Below are 16,365 nucleotides of genomic sequence, written 5' to 3'. Positions count from 1 at the left end.
TTTGCACCACCGCTCCAGCTCCTTTATTCTTATTTTTGAACTGTATTTTCTGAGTCGTGTAAGACAGGTACCTCCTTTCATTTGGGCAACAGCAGTGTCCAGTTTCCTAGCATCCTCAGTAGAAGACTCTCTTCTTTGGGAATAGTTTCCTCAAAAAACTTTCCAGGCTTGTGAGCAGATGGTGGTGAGATTTCGGAGTGTGGGTCTGCAGGGCCGGGGCTTCCTGGCCTCCTGACAGTTGCAAGGAGGTCCTGGGGGTTCAACCTCATTATAGCAAATCATGACCTACCAGGGGGCCATGGACAGATGCTTAGACGAAGCTGCAAGTGGGAAGAGCGACTGGAGTGGTGGGGGCACTGTCTGCAGATCAGCCAAAGGGGCCCTCATGAGTTGGCAACCCGAGGCCCCTCTTCATGAGGCATTGCGTAATCTCGCAGCCTAGGAAGGGGTACTGCGCACCCCAGTTCACAGAGGGGGAAACTGTGACACCCCCAAATGGATTCTATAACTCCCATCTCTGGGGACATTAGAGGGCCCCTCCACTGTCGGAGCTGGGACCCACGCGTCCCTGCACTGTGGGGCCACGCTGGGGCTCGGGGGCGGTGCCGGGTCGGGGGCGGGTCCGGGCTGTCAGGAAGTGTCAGGGCGGCCTGGGCTGGGCGCAGGCCGATCGTCGCGTGGCCGGGGCCGGGGCCGGGACCAGGGCCGGGTTCGGTCCGGGCGGGCCATGGAGGCGGAACCTCAGGTGTACCCGGTGGCGGGCGCCTTGGGGCCGCAGGACGATGAGGACCGAGCCCGGATCCCCGACGGGCCGGCGGCCCCGGTGAGTCCCGGCGGTGGGTGCGGGCGCGCGGGGTCGGGTCGGGGTGCGGCGGGCGCGGGGCGATCGGGGGGCGCCGGTGACCCCCGCGTCCCGCCCCGCAGCTGGACGAGCTGGTGGGCGCCTACCCCAACTACAACGAGGAGGAGGAGGAGCGCCGCTACTACCGCCGCAAGCGCCTCGGGGTGGTGCGCAACGTGCTGGCGGCCAGCGCGGGGGGCGCGCTCACCTACAGCGTCTACCTGGGTAGGGACGCGGGGTGCGGGGTGCAGGGTGCGGGGTGCGGGGTGCAGCCGGGCCCAGACCCGGCCTGGGAAAGAGAAACCTAAGGGTTCGCTTCGGGGCTGCTTCCTCTTTCGCTTCCCGCCCGCGGTGCCCGCAGCTGCACTGTGACCCCAGCTTGGAGGGGCCCCCTAGGAGATCAGGTCCAAAGCACAGAGGATGGGGTGCCAGGCCGGGGTGGGGGGGCACCTTCGGGAAGACCCGGTTTGGGGTCCCCTCCGCCCGGGCCGGTGCTGCAAAGGGGGGACCCGTCCTCGTGCAGGCCTCCTGCAGATGCAGCTGGTCCTGCACTACGACGAGACCTACCGCGAGGTCAAGTACGGAAACTTGGGGCTGCTGGACATCGACAGCAAGATGCTCATGGGCATCAACGTCACCCCCATCGCCGCGTTGCTCTACACCCCCGTGCTCATCAGGTGGGCCCCGGGTGCCCGGCCCGGTTTGGGGGGACGAGGAAGAGCTTTGCTCTTGCTCGGAGGCCCCAAGATTTGCTCCCCAGATGGCTCCTCAGAGGGTGGGATGGTGGGGTCCTCTGTGGTCTGGGCCACCTCCAGCTGGGTGCTTTAAAAAAAAATAAAAAAGGGATCACTCCTGGCAGTACTCAGGGGACCCTATGGGGCTCCAGAGATGGAACTCAAGTCCGACACGTGTAAGGTAAGTACTATACAGTATCACTAGACTCTCCAGCCCAACCTTTGGTTTTACTTATAACAGAAATGACAGCATCTATCCCCGTCGTGGTAGAGAAAGTCATCCTACCCCAAACAAAGCTCAGGGAGTTTTGTGGAACCTTCTAGGGCCTAACAGATACAAATACTATTAAATACACAAAAACAGGGGCAAGAAAGCTGGAAAGCAAAGGGCTTATGAGACTATCCAGCTCCCCTCAAGGGCTGCAGGGACCCCTGGCCACTGCCCACAGGAGGCTCTCTGAACCCCAATCTTAGGGCCCCCGTCCACCTGGTTCTGGGGTCTCAGCCCTTCCATACGCTCACCAAGCTGCCACCTGGACCTGTCTGCTCTGATTTCAGGCCTTGCAGGTCACAGACTCAACATCCCTCAAAGCTCAAGACATTTCTGTTTGCAAGGTTGGGTGGGTTGAGGAATGTTGGACTCCCCCCCACACACACACATTTCACTGTTCCTGGACAGCCTGGCAGATGGGACTCTGTAGAGCAACTGTTTCGGAGAGTCTCCTCTAGGCCAAAGCATCAGAGACACTTCTAGAGATGGGGAAGGCAGCACAAAGAGGGGGGCCATCTCCCCATGATCAGTGGTCACTTTCAGGCTTGACTCCGGCCATCTTTCTACCTCATAGAGAGCTCTGATTAAGGGAGATGACAGGATTCATTTTTAGGGAGGCCAAACTCAGCGGCACTCAGGGGTTACTCTTGTGCTCATACTTTACTCCTGGCAGGCTCGGGTGAACCTATGGGATGCTGGGATTGAACCTGGGTTGGCTGCTTGCAAGCAATGCTCTTGCCGCTGTGCTATTCCTTGGGCCCCTGTAGGTCACTTTTATTGACACACTGTGTTGCTCCTGAGACATCCCTAAGCCCCCTTGTTTCTAGTTGGTATCTCACGTTCCCCTGGCTATTCTTCTGCTATATCTGTGGCCCTTCCACCCTGCATAAATCCTATCCCAGTTCCTCTAGTCCTATATAAGCATGGCTGAGATGGAATAAAGTGTCTCTGGCCATCAGCCTGAGACCCGTTCTTTCCCGGTCATCAACTGGGGGGGGGCATACCCAGTCTCCAACATTGGATGGAAGGATGGAAGTGGACCCTAGCAGGCTGTCTGGATTGGCACAGAGATTTCCCAGGCGATGCTCAGGGAGTCCTGAGGTCACTCTCCTCCGGGCCTGGATCGTTCCATACTCATGTACACCACAGAGATACTGGGGCATCTGGGGAGCGTGCAGTGGCCAGGCATACTCTCTGTCCCTCGACCTCACCCCAAGCCCTACTCTAACTACTCCACCTTGCCCGCAGGTTCTTTGGTACCAAGTGGATGATGTTCCTGGGCGTGGGAATCTATGCCCTCTTTGTCTCCACCAACTACTGGGAACGCTTCTACACGCTGGTACCCTCCGCCGTGGCCCTGGGCGTGGCCATTGTGCCCCTCTGGGCTTCCATGGGCAACTACATCACCAGGTATGGGTGGGTGCCTGGAGGGGGGCGTTGCTGGGGGAGCCGGCACCTGGGCAGAAGCGGGAGAACCTGGTGTCGTCTATGTTTAGGATGGCCCAGAAGTACTACGAGTACTCCCACTTCAAGGAGCGGGAGGAGCAAGGCCCGAAGCAGCGCCCACCCCGGGGCTCCCATGCACCCTACCTGCTAGTCTTCCAAGCCATCTTCTACAGCTGCTTCCACGTGCGTGCAAAGGCCCCCCAGACTCAGTCCTCCTGCCTCAGGCCCCGTGTGGTTCCCCATGGGGACAAGCATCATCCCTTCCCTGTTCTCCGCACTGAGCAGAAGATCCCTGGTCCCCACCCATTCCTCCAGATCATACCTACGTCCCCGGTGTGAACCAAGCCGCCTTCCTACCCACAGCTGAGCTTCGCCTGTGCCCAGCTGCCCATGATCTATTTCCTGAACCACTACCTGTATGACTTGAACCACACGCTCTACAACGTCCACAGTTGTGGTGAGTCTCCAAAGCCTGCTCCCCTCCCCTCCCAGAGCTATTTAGGAACCTATGGACCCCCAAGGAAACAAAGCGACCCCTTCTTTCTTCCAGCGCCCGAGCCTGGTATTATTGCCTGGCTCTGGTGGGCAGGGTCCAGAAGTGTCGGAACCAGCCTAGGGGTGGGGGAGATATGAGGTGGGTGCCAAGGAGACCTGCCTGAAGGAGGTGCCATCTTTTGCTGAGGATGTCTAAAGCATCCCTGAGCCACCGGTCGGGGCCAGTTGCATGGAAGGGAACACTCAGCTTCAGGGGGGCTTCACTGCGGCCTTCTCCCCCTCGAGCCTCCACCATCCGGGACTCACCGCCCCTTCTATGGGCTTCTTTTCTCCACGCCTCGCCAGGTACTAACAGCCACGGCATCCTCGCTGGCTTCAACAAGACGGTCCTGCACACGCTGCCTCGCAGCCGCAACCTCATCGTGGTGGAGAGCGTGCTCATGGCGGTGGCCTTCTTCGCCATGCTGCTGGTGGGCCTGGGCGGCAGGAAGGGGTGCAAGCTGGAAAGAGGCAATGCCGAAGCCCTGAAGCTAGGAAAGGGGGGCTCCATCCTGCCCCAGGAGTGGCTCCAAGCCAGGGGGGTGGTTTGCCTTGCAAGCAACCGATCCAGGACCTAAGGTGGTTGGTTCGAATCCCGGTGTCCCATATGGTCCCCCAGGCCTGCCAGGAGCTATTTCTGAGCAGACAGCCAGGAGTAACCCCTGAGCACCGCCGGGTGTGGCCCAAAAACCAAAAAAAAAAAAAAAAAAAAAAAAGAAATTTGCAGAAATAACTTTGCTTGGAGGCCCATGAGGGCCCTTTACCAGCCTGCCCAGGACTCTTTCCTTATAAGGTTATGCCCTAGGGCGTGGTCTTATATGGGCGTGTCCCAAGGGTGTGTCCTTATAGGGCATGCCCCAGGGCGTGGTCTTGTGTGGGCGTGTCCAGTTATGGTTTTCTATAGGTGTAGCCCCAGGGTGTGTCCTTCTATGGGCACGTCCCTGGCTTGGCCTCTTGTGGTCTTGCCCCGGGGGCGTGGTCACGCAAGGGCGTGTCCTTGTAACCTTGTATGGGCATGCTCCAGGGGGCGTGGTCTTGTATAGGCATGCCTGGGACATGGTCACGTGTGGGCGTGTCTCAGAATCTTGTCCTTGTATGGGCATGTCCCAGGGCGTGGCCTTGCGTGGGCGTGTCCAGAATTATGGTCTTGCCTAGGCCTAGCCCAAGGCTGTGTCCTTATATGGGCATGTCCTAGGGCGTGGTCTGCGTGGGCGTGTCACGGAGCTTGTCCTTATATGGGCATGTCCTAGGGCGTGGTCTTGTGTGGGCGTGTCCAGAATTATGGTCTTGCATAGGCCTAGCCCAAGGCTGTGTCCTTATATGGGCATGTCCTAGGGCGTGGTCTTGTGTGGGCGTGTCCAGAATTATGGTCTTACAAAGGCCTAGCCCAAGGCTGTGTCCTTATATGGGCATGTCCCAGGGCGTGGTCTGCGTGGGCGTGTCACCGGAGCTTGTCCTTATATGGGCATGTCCTAGGGCGTGGTCTTGTGTGGGCGTGTCCAGAATTATGGTCTTGCATAGGCCTAGCCCAAGGCTGTGTCCTTATATGGGCATGTCCTAGGGCGTGGTCTTGTGTGGGCGTGTCCAGAATTATGGTCTTACAAAGGCCTAGCCCAAGGCTGTGTCCTTATATGGGCATGTCCCAGGGCGTGGTCTGCGTGGGCGTGTCACCGGAGCTTGTCCTTATATGGGCATGTCCCAGGGCGTGGTCTTCTATAGGCGGGCCCCGGGGTGGTCACTCGTGGGCGCGTCCCAGGTGGGCAGCTGCTCAGACCCGGCCGCGCCCCCGGCTGCCCGCAGGTGCTGGTGCTGTGCGGCGCCGCCTACCGGCCCACGGAAGAGATCGACCTGCGCAGCGTGGGCTGGGGCAACATCTTCCAGCTGCCCTTCAAGCACGTCCGCGACTTCCGCCTGCGCCACCTGGTGCCCTTCTTCGTCTACAGTGGCTTCGAGGTGCTCTTTGCCTGCTCCGGCATCGCCCTGGTGAGCAGAGGAAACAGCTCGCTTTCGGAGAAGTGGGCATCTGGGGGGCAGGAGTGGGGCCAGCCTGGCTGGTCAGGTTGCCCAAGCGTGTGCCCATCCTCTCATCCTGGGAGGGTGGCATCGGGCCCCGGGCCTTGCAGAGGGCAGGGGGTGGCCTCCAGCTTCCCTGCAGCGTGGGCCTCTCTCTCTCTGTCTCTCTCTCTCTCTGTCTCTCTCTTCTCTGTCTCTCTCTCTTCTCTGTCTCTCTCTGTCTCTGTCTCCCTGTCTCTCTGTGTCTCTCTCTGTCTCTCTCTCTGTCTCTGTCTCTCTCTGTGTCTCTCTTCTCTGTCTCTCTCTGTCTCTCTCTCTGTCTCTGTCTCTCTCTTCTCTGTCTCTCTCTGTCTCTGTCTCTCTGTCTCTCTGTCTCTCTCTGTCTCTCTCTCTGTCTCTCTCTTCTCTGTCTCTGTCTCTCTGTCTCTGTCTCTCTCTCTCTCTCTCTCTCTCTCTCTCTCTCTCTCTCTCTCTCTCTCTCTCTCTCTCTCTCTCTCTCTCTCTCTCTCTCTCTCCAGAGCTACGGCGTGTGCTCGGCGGGGCTGGAGAGCCTGGCTTCCCTGCTCGTGGCCTATGGCCTGGGCGCGTCCGCCTCCTCCCTGCTGGGCCTGCTTGGACTGTGGCTGCCTCGCTCCGTGCCACTGGTGGCCGGGGCCACGCTGCACCTGCTGCTCATCCTCGGCCTCTTCGTGTGGGCCCCGGTGCCTCGAAGCCCGCATCACCTGTGGATGCTGTACCTGGTGGCCGTGCTGTGGGGCGTGGGCAGCGCCCTCAACAAGACTGGACTCAGCAGTGAGTAGATCGGGGCTCGGATGTGGGGTGAGGGGAGACCAGCGCCCTGGGGTCCATCAGAGCCCTTGGTGGTCTGTCATGGAGGCCTGTGGATGTTGCAGGGATCAGTGCCAGCCCAGGTAAGGGAAACCTGTGCCCCATCTCCAAGAGTAGGTGTCATGTGGGGGGGTGGTAGCCCCATGCCCCCTTGAACATACAATACAGCTCAGGGTCAGCTTTGGGAAGTGATTTCCTGGTAATTTATGACCAAAATGACTGCACCACGTCCAGGTCTGGCATCCCTTACATCGCCTTATTTTGCCTTTTTTTTTTTTTGGCTTTTGGGTCACACTCGGCAGTGCTCAGGGGTTCCGCCTAGCTCTAAGCTCAGAAATTGCCCCTGGCAGGCTCGGTGATTCAAACCACCGCCCTTCTGCATGCAAGGCAAACACCTTACCTCCATGCCATCTCTCCACCCCCCTGTTTTGTTTTTGTGCCATACCCGGTGGAATGAGCCATACTTGGAGAGGGGAGAGAGCTCTGCTTGCTGACAAGTTGCAGGGGGCCTGGGAGTTCAGAAGGAGACACCAGCAACTCCTTTTTTTTGGTGGGGGAGGTATGAACATACCCAGCAATTATGCTCAGGGTTTATTCCTGGATCTGCACTCAGGGATCACTCTTGGTGATCTTGGGGGACCCTATGAGATGCTGGGGATCAAACTCGGATCAATCTGTGCAAGGCAAACACTCCCCCCCCCCCCGTGCTATTATTGTCCCAGTCCATCATGGAACCCCCAGATGCGTTTCTGACCAGTTTACAGCTCTGGCGCCTCCTGGCTCAGCAGAGTTACATCCAGGGCCTCCACTAGAGGGCAGGCCAGGACCCAGGAACAGGGTTTTTAGGTGCTGGGGATGAGCACAGGGCCTAGGTGGGGTCCTGGGGGGTGTCCAGCCAGCTGGGCCCCAGTCAAGACCCTCTCCTCCGCCTCCTCAGCGCTCCTGGGAATCCTGTACGAAGACAAAGAGAGGCAGGATTTCATCTTCACCATCTACCACTGGTGGCAGGCGGTGGCCATCTTCGTCGTGTACCTGGGCTCCAGCCTGCCCATGAAGGTGAGAGGGCAGCGGCCCCTCATGCTACCTGCACTCAACAGGGGTTTGCAAGGCTCCACCTGGCGTGAAGCTATGGCCAGGGCCGCCCCTCCCGGCCTCAGTTTACCCGTCTGCAAAGGGGTGCCTGGCACCATGATCTCAACCACTCCCGGGTCGGTTTACGGGGGCATCCCCGAACATAAACCTAGGACCTTGTTGAGAGAAAGGGAGCAGTGACCGTGTGGAGGTGTGCCAGGCCATGACATCAGTGAGTCTGTATGTGGTATGTGGGGTACAGTTGCACCCCGCATCCTGTGTGGCACAGATCATCGAGGCCTCCATAAAGGGGCAGGTCTGCACCCCCACTTTATCATTAGTGCCTCTATTTTCGAGGCAAGGTTAGGGAAACAGATCTGATGACCCCCAAAGGGCAGAGCTGAGATTTGAGCTGCCCGGGGAGCTCATGAGACATGCATGGGCAGGGGAGGGCTGACGGGGGGAGCTGCGACCCCTTAACCCCTCCCGTGCCCCCAGGCCAAGCTGGCGGTGCTGCTGTTGACCCTGGTGGTGGCCGTGGTGTCCTACCTGTGCATGGAGCAGAAGCTGCGCCAGGGCCTGCTGCCCCGCCAGCCCCGCATCCCGCGACCCCAGCACAAAGTGCGCGGCTACCGCTACCTGGAGGAGGACAACTCGGACGCCAGCGACGGAGAGGACGAGCAGGGCGGTGGTGGGGCAGGAGGAGGCGCGGGAGCAGGCGGCCAAGAGGACTGCATGGAAGAGGAGGCCCCCCCTGCGGGGGTCCAGCCTGGCGCCGAGCCAGCCGCCTGCCGCCGTCCTTGCCCCTATGAGCAGGCCCAGGGAGGCGACGGACCCGAGGAGCGGTGAGGGCCCGGCCGGCCCGCCAGCCTGGCTGACCGCCTCCCAGGAGGCAAAGGCGGCTCTGCCCACGGACTCGGGGGTCGCCTGGAGTTTGCGCTGAGCCACCTCCCAAGTGGAATGGGGGCTTGAGATCCCTGGGGCTGGCCTGGGGTTTGACAGACCCCTGGGGCCGCTCTTCGCGCCCATTCCCCACCCCACCCCCGTCACAGCCCGCACCCTGCACTGGGCCCGGATTAGAAATCGGGGTGGTCTCTTGCTAGCCGGGCGCTGCTGCGGCGCCCCAAGAGCTTTGCGCATCCTGTCGGTCTGGAGTGGCCACGAAAGAGCAATAAAAAGGGGCTTGCTTGGAGCTGAAGGCGAGTCTGCGGGGATGAGGAGGGCGGAGTGGGACTGGCTGCCCGGGATGGGGCGGGCTTAGTGCTGGTCATGCCCACTGAGGTCAGTCGTGCCGCGCCCACACATTAACTAGGCCACGCCCGTCACACCCACCAGCAGCCGCTGGCCCGCCTCTCCAGGAGTAAACCACCCTGGTCTTCGCACAAGAGGCCCTGAGCCCCACCAGGAGCGATCCCTGAGAACCGTTGAGTGTGGCCCCCAACCCCAAAATAATTCTAATTCCAAGCAAAGGCCAGTTACAGAGGCCCAGGCTCTGCCCTCCCAGTTGTCGCCTCCCCCGCTGCCCGCCCACTTCTCTCCTGCTGGCGTTTCTGCCTGTCACCCCTAAAGGATTCCCTGGAGGCAGGACCCACAGGTCACTTGTGCCTGGGATGGGGTGTCCGAGCCACAGCCTGGGGTCCAAGAGAGATGCAAAGCTGATGGGAAGGTTGGAAACTCGGGGTGCCCATTACTCCCGGGGGGGGGCTCCCTTCCTTTATAGAGCAGGAGGCTCCATGGTTAAGGCTGAAGTGAAGGCAGGCAGGGGACCCACAAAGGTGCCCCACGCCCTAAACCCCACCTGGCCTTCTAGTGCTCACTTATGCGAACCTTTCCTTCCCTCTGCCCTCAGTTCCTTCATGGCAGTGACTAGTGATTTCTGTTGCCACTTGGGTAAGGCCATCCGCAGGGGTGGGTGCTCAGGGACTATTCCTGGCTCAGTGCTCAGGAATGACTCCTGGCAGTGCTCAGAGTTCAGGCCCAGGTGGACGGGTGCCAAGCAAGTGCCTTGCCCGCTGTGCTCTCCCGGGACTGGCAGTGATTAGGGTCAGCTGCAGAAGCTAGTCCTGGCAACTGACGGCTGTGGGCAGTAAGGTGAGCCGGGGCTCTTGCTCAACCCCCGGGGGGGTCATGGGGCATGGGTGCAAGTGGGTGCAATGCTATCTACTGATAAAGTTCCGGGAGTGGGAGTTGGCTTGGGCATTCACTTTTCACCTGAAGGCCTGGGCTCACGTTGGCAACCAGGATTGGTATTGACCTACCTACCCAGGGGACTCACCCAGGTGGGCTGGAGATGGGGCTGCTGCATGCCGCGCCTGCCTGCACCCCCTTCCCCTGGGACTTGGGGAATAGAAAAAGGCAAAGCCATGGACCAGATGGGTGAGGCTGAGGTCTCTTCTGGTCACCCGGCTTCACTCTGCTGGTGTGAACTTATGCTGAGTTGGTGTGGCTTGGGGTGGGAGAAGTGGTGTGGGTGGGGCCCTGGTTCAGTCCCTGACAACCCCTCCAAAACAATGGGAAAAATTTAAAGTAGATGTGTAGGAATGTGTTCCAAAAACATTTTCTTGTTTGCTTGTGGACCATTCCCAGCAGTGCTCAGGCAGTACTCCTAGCCTGGTGGTCTAGGAGTGGTGGAGCTTAAACCTGGCCATGTGCCGAGCAAACGCTCAGCCCACTGAGCACATCCCAGCCCCCTTGACACCACATTTTGTGTCCCTTTCTCTCCAAGGCGATTCCATTTTCGCAATGACTCTGATGTTTTGGTTTTTGGTTTGGGGCCACAAATGGCGCTGATTTTGGAGGTCTCACCTAAGGAGCAGCTGCTGCCCGGCTGCAGACCCCAAGACCCCCTCATGGTCAGGAAAGCTCTTGTCTGTGCCCACCTCACCAAGGGGTGCCAGGTTGGACATGGCTGTGAAACAAACACTGGGCACAGCTCCTAAAGCAGGTAATGAGGTGGAAGTCCCTGCCACGGGCTTCTCAGGTGCCCTGGGCTGGGTCGGACTCACTCCTGGCACTTGTCATCCACACAGTAGGCCCCGCCTTCAATGCTCTGGCCAGTGGGTGCACAGCTGCGCCTCCTTGCACCCCCTGTGGAACTGACTGAAGATGCAGGTGAGTGCCCGGCATCCAGGAAGCTCCAGGTCAGGGCACTAAAGTCATCTGACTCGGTCTCTGGCATCTCTGGATGAGGTGAGTGGACAGGAGCAGCTCCTGAACCTTGACTGCAAAAGCCCTTGGAAACGGCTCAAGAGGCAGAAGATAAGCACTTCAGAGGCCTGGATCCACTGCACTGCGGGCAGGCAGGACACTTACCTTGCTCGTGGCTGGATGATCCTTGGCATCTCCTATGGTCCCCCGAGCCTACCAAGAGTGATTCCTGAGCCGAAGCCAGGAGTAGGCAGGAGGAGATGGAAGAGGAGGAGGAAGAAGATTTCTGGAGAGAGTGGGTGGGCTGCGGCAGGCCCTGATTTTATCTCCCTCCCCACCGCCATCACCACATGCTTCTCCGAGCACTGCTGAGGGAGTCCCCTGAGCACAGAAGCAGGAGTAGCTGACACAGGCACACAGAGGAAAAGGTAGCACGTTTCTCTCTCAATAGGTTCCTGAACTCAAGCGGAGAAGCTGAATTTTGGAGCACCGGGGCTCATTCGTGGGAACACTGGGTTAGGTGACACAGTTCAAAACTGGAGAAGGTGGACCTAGAAAAGCAACAGTTTGTTTTGAGCTACACCCAGTGCTGCTCAGGGGTTACTCAGTCCTGGCTCTGCACTCAGAAATCACTCCTGAGGGGCCAGAGTGGTGGCATAAGTGGTAGGGCATCTGTCTTGCACGCACTAACCTAGGATGGACCATCATGGTTCAATTTCCCGGTGTCCCATATAGTTCCCAAGCCAGGAGTGACTTCTGAGAGCATAGCCAGGAGAAACCCTAAGCATCACTGGGTATGGCCCAAAAACCACACACACACACACACACAAAAAAAAAAAAATCACTCCTGGGGTCGAAGCGGTGGTGTGGAGCGGTAAGGCATTTGCCTTGCCCATGCTAGCCTAGGACAGACTGTGGTTAAATCCCCGGTGTTCCATAAGGTCCCCCAAGATAGGAGCGACTTCTGAGTGCATAGCCAGGAGTAACCCCTGAGAGTCACCGGGTGTGGCCCCCCTCCAAAAAAAGAAAAAAATAAATCACTCCTGAGTGTGTGAATGGAAAGGAAAAGAAGTGGTGCAAGTGGGGTGCTGGGGCTTTGGAGAGGCCATAAAAAATTGGGTGTAAGGTATGGGAGAGGAGACGTCACCTACACAGTCTCTCCTAGAGAACAGATCCGCTGCCAGGAGAGCAGGTCAGGCCATAAGAATCATGAGTCGGGAAAGTGGGGGTACAGAGCACATCAGAGAGGGGGACCCACCATTTGTCATAGGTGTCTTTCTAGTATTTTTTTTTTTTTTTGGTTTCTGAGTACACCCAGTGGCACACAGGGGCAACTCCTGTTGCAGAACAACTCTTGATGGGGTTGACTGATGGAGGGATAGAGGATGAGGTCTTTCTCCTCCAGCTCGGACCACCGTCTGTCACCCTGTTCAGACGGCAGTTCTGAGGTGAATGCAGCAGGAAGAAAGCTAACAGGCAGTCAGGCTTCTGAAGATATCAGCTTTATTTCGTCGATAAGGCTGAAGCCAAAAGCCCCAGAATCAGCCCCAGATAAAAAGCCCTAGCTTTCCACAGACCCTTGTTTTTACATCATAATCAGGTACCACGCTAGGGTGGGAGCAGAACAGGTACCACCTCTGGTGGGAGCAGAATGCCAGGTCACACTAGGGTAGGGCACAATCACCGATCAGGATAGGATCATTAACATAATAATCCCATGGAAATGTTTACATATACAACAACTCCTGGCTCTGCGCTCAGAAATCTCTCCTGGCTGGCTCAGGGGACCATATGCCATGCCAGGATTCGAACCACTGTCCTGGATCGGCTAAATGCAAAGCAAATGCCCAGCCGCTGTGCTATCTCTCCAGCCCCTGACCTAATGATTTTTCTTTTTTTTTTTTTTTTTTTTTTTTTTTTTTTGGTTTTTGGGCCACACCCGGTGACGCTCAGGGGTTACTCCTGGCTATGCGCTCAGAAGTCGCTCCTGGCTTGGGGGACCATATGGGACGCCGGGGGATCGAACCGCGGTCCGTCTCCTAGGCTAGCGCAGGTAAGGCAGGCACCTTACCTCGAGCGCCACCGCCCGGCCCCACCTAATGATTTTTCACACAGAGGTTAAAATATCTGAGGGTCCACACATGGGGTCACATACCTTTGGGGGGCAGCAGACTGGCCTGCTATTCAAAAGTGATTCCCCTACATCGCACCCTAAGACACGTAAGTTCTTTTTACCTGTGGCTTAACTCACTTCTCTCACACTTTTGGTTTTTGGGCCACACCCGGCGGTGCTCAGGGGTTACTCCTGGCTGTCTGCCAGGGGACCATATGGGACACTGGGATTCGAACCAACCACCTTTGGTTCTGGATCGGCTGCTTGCAAGGCAAACGCCGCTGTGCTATCTCTCCGGGCCCTCTCACACTTGTTTAGGGGGCCTCACCCCGATTCTGTGCTCAGGAATCATTCCTGGTAGTGCTCAGGATGTCAGGGATTAAATCTGCGTTGGCAGTATGCAAGACAAGCACCTTCCCCACTGCACTCTCACTCTGACTTCTCACCCACATTCCACTTAAACGCACGTCTCTGTTTCTCTCCCCTAGTGTTCCTTTAAATAATTGATTTTTACTATTTTTATTTGGTTTTTGGGTCACACCCAGCAGCCCACAGGGGTTACTCCTGGCTCTACACTCAGAAATCAGGGGACAATATGAGATGCGGGATTCAAACCACCGTCCTTCTGCATGCAAGGCAAATGCCTTACCTCTATGCATCTCTCCAGCCCTGATTTTTACCTCTCTTTAAAAACAAACAAAAGTAATCCTGACTTCAATGTAGGATATGCAGATTCCAGGATCTTTAATACAGAAACATGATACCAACAACAGAGACTGTGTGAAAAGTGTGTTGGCACTACAGACAATGTCTTGGATTGGACGATCTAGCTTGCCTGGAGCCTAGAATTGGTCTTATGCCAGGAAAATTCAGGGGTCGGGTCTCTTTGTATTTAGGCCAAGGTTATTCCTTTCCATGCCCCTCATATTTTGGTGGGCCTATGCAAACAACAATTGCCACTCTAACACCGTTTTTAATGTGCTCCTTTGACTCTAATCCTTAAAAAAAAACCCACTTAAAATTTGAGGTTAACTTAAGCTAATATGCATGTACATGGAAATGTAAAAAATACTATGCCTCTAATGTTTAAGGAGTTGCGTAAGTTTTATGGCTTGAGATTGCCTTGTGTGCTGTTAAGAAATATTATAATGTGTTACAATCTGGGGACTTGAGGGACAAAGTAATTGTACATGAATTCTGTTTTATTTATCTTAATGTTCTTTGGCTGAAAGTTCAAAGTTAAGATATCAGCAAGGGGACTTCTGAGAATTACATTATGGGTGATTGTCCTTCCACTGTAACTTTACCTTGTCCTCTTTCTTTGCATCTTTGTTCTCATAATTAAAAAAAAAAAAAAAAGTGGTCGGTGGAGAAGCTGGAGAGAGAGGACTGGGAAAGAGACATGTGCCTTGCACACAGCTAGCTGATCCAGGTTCGATTCCCAATCTTTTTTTTTTTTTGGTTTTTCGGGCCACACCCATTAGATGCTCAGGGGTTACTCCTGGCTACGCGCTCAGAAATTGCCCCTGGCTTGGGGGGACCATATGGGACGCCGGGGGATCGAACCGAGGTCCTTTCCTTGGCTAGCGCTTGCAAGGCAGACACCTTACCTGTAGCGCCACCTCGCCGGCCCCTCGATTCCCAATCTTATAGAAAGTTGTCTGAATCCCACAGGGGATCCTTGAGCACCGTCAGGGTGGCCCCCAACCAACAAAATGGACAAAAATGCAAACACCAGTAATCAAGATGGTATGGATAAAAGAAAAAAAAAAGATGGTATGAACATGACAGAGGTCCAGAGACTGAACAAGTCTAGTGCATGTTAGCACTGTCAAAAGAGTACTAAAGCTGGGCCCGGAGAGATAGCACAGCGGCGTTTGCCTTGCAAGCAGCCAATCCAGGACCAAAGGTGGTTAGTTCGAATCCCAGTGTCCCATAGGGTCCCCCATGCCTGCCAGGAGCTATTTCTGAGCAGAAAGCCAGGAGCAACCCCTGAGCAACGCTGGGTGTGACCCAAGAAAAGAAAACAAAACAAAAAAAAGTACTAAAGCAACATAGAGACAGATGTTGTGAGCCTCCCGGTCCCTCATAGACACCCACTGAGGTGGACGAATGAATGAATCCTGGGCACAGCCTCAGGCCTCACATGGGAACCCTGGGTTCTCTCCCAACACCAAACCAACCACCCAAAGTTTCTAAACTGGTTCAGAGACCTTGTACAGGGCTGCCAGGGCCTGGGTGATTTCCAGGAACATTCCCGAAGCACAGAGTGTGACTGTGTCTGCTTGTGTCCCAACATCCTCCACCTACAAGAATTATGGTCCCTCAGGGGAGCTCAGAAAGGGTCAGTGACTTTCACAGTGAAGAAAACAAAGGAGCAGCAAAGGAACCAGTCAGTCTTCCCTTGGGCTCCTGTGGCCTCATTCTCTGCCTCCCCTCAGGGATTACCTGGGCACCCCCCTGGGCATAGTGGTGTGATGGGGTGGGGTAGACTTGAGGGCTTGGTGAAGAGATCTGGAAGGTGTGAGGATTTCCTGGAGGAGGTTGCATCTGCTACCAAGATTCTGACCCCGAGGTCTCCTCCTCTTCCTCCAGGCCGGCCTCCAGGCTCCCCCTCCTCCAGGCCTGCCCAGAACCTGGCTCAGCCCTAGAAAAGGAAGCAGGGACAGCGTGGGCAAGAGCTGGAGGTAGACAGCCACGCCCTGCCAGTGGGCAGCTGGTCTGGCCAGCTGGAGCTTCCACGGGAGCAGTGCTTGGAGACAGCCTCAAAGAGGGGAGACGCGCAGGCTCTGCAGGTAGAATGGCAGCCCAAGACGCAGGGAAAGGACAAGAGAACGTGCCTCCCTCAGGGTATGTGGGGTGACTTGGCCGGAGCAGGGTGAGGGCTGCTGGGAGCACCCTCAAGTGAGCATCAGCTTCCAGGCCCTGGTGCTCCAGCTTGGCCCTGTGAGTGGGGTCATCATGCCCCCGAAGATGCTTCCAGGATGTGGGCAGGAAGAGGGGAGCATGGGGATTGAGCCTGGGTGTCCCAGCAGGCAGGAGCATCGAGGGGTTCGCTGCTGTGTCTGGGTCAGTGCATTCATTCTGTGTCGCCAAGCCTCACGGACAGGGTGGCAGAGGCCATGGGAAATGGGTTACATGGAGAGGATTTTTGAGGTGGGGCGTACCTCAATACACCTGAATACCACTGGGTGTGGCAAAAACAATAAAAAACAAAAATTCCACAACAAAAATTATTTTTTAAAAAAATCCAAGTCACAATGGGGCCGGAGAGAGTCCAGCAATAGGGCATTTGCCTTGCACGCGGCCAACCCAGGATGGAAGTTGGTTCAATTCCCAGCATCCCCTATGGTCCCCGAGCCTGCCA

At 56.7% G+C, this 16,365-nt stretch overlaps 1 protein-coding gene across 1 annotated transcript; it reads left to right on the top strand.

The window, feature by feature from the left end:
- Positions 1 to 727: 727 nt before the first annotated feature.
- On the top strand, positions 728 to 8,602 carry UNC93B1 (unc-93 homolog B1, TLR signaling regulator). The gene is made up of 11 exons (XM_049781297.1): positions 728 to 823; positions 925 to 1,066; positions 1,365 to 1,518; positions 3,095 to 3,256; positions 3,343 to 3,475; positions 3,656 to 3,749; positions 4,133 to 4,257; positions 5,627 to 5,809; positions 6,358 to 6,631; positions 7,605 to 7,723; positions 8,237 to 8,602. The coding sequence occupies exons 1-11, from the start codon at positions 728 to 730 to the stop codon at positions 8,585 to 8,587; spliced, it is 1,833 nt and encodes a 610-aa protein (XP_049637254.1). The 3' UTR covers positions 8,588 to 8,602.
- The last annotated feature ends 7,763 nt before the right edge of the window (positions 8,603 to 16,365 follow it).

This window comes from Suncus etruscus, chromosome 9 (assembly GCF_024139225.1).
Source record: "Suncus etruscus isolate mSunEtr1 chromosome 9, mSunEtr1.pri.cur, whole genome shotgun sequence".
In the NCBI taxonomy this organism is placed as follows: domain Eukaryota; kingdom Metazoa; phylum Chordata; class Mammalia; order Eulipotyphla; family Soricidae; genus Suncus; species Suncus etruscus.
The sequence above is the reverse complement of the archived record's forward strand: the minus strand, read 5'-3'. Positions and strand labels throughout refer to the sequence as shown.

What these genes read in the sequence shown, in the direction of transcription:
- UNC93B1 (XM_049781297.1), top strand. Translation starts at nt 728, where the DNA reads ATGGAGGCGGAACCTCAGGTGTACCCGGTGGCGGGCGCCTTGGGGCCG. An exon ending in CTACAACGTCCACAGTTGTG is followed by an intron (nt 3,750 to 4,132) that starts GTGAGTCTCCAA and finishes ACGCCTCGCCAG; the next exon opens with GTACTAACAGCCACGGCATC. An exon ending in CAACAAGACTGGACTCAGCA is followed by an intron (nt 6,632 to 7,604) that starts GTGAGTAGATCG and finishes CCGCCTCCTCAG; the next exon opens with CGCTCCTGGGAATCCTGTAC.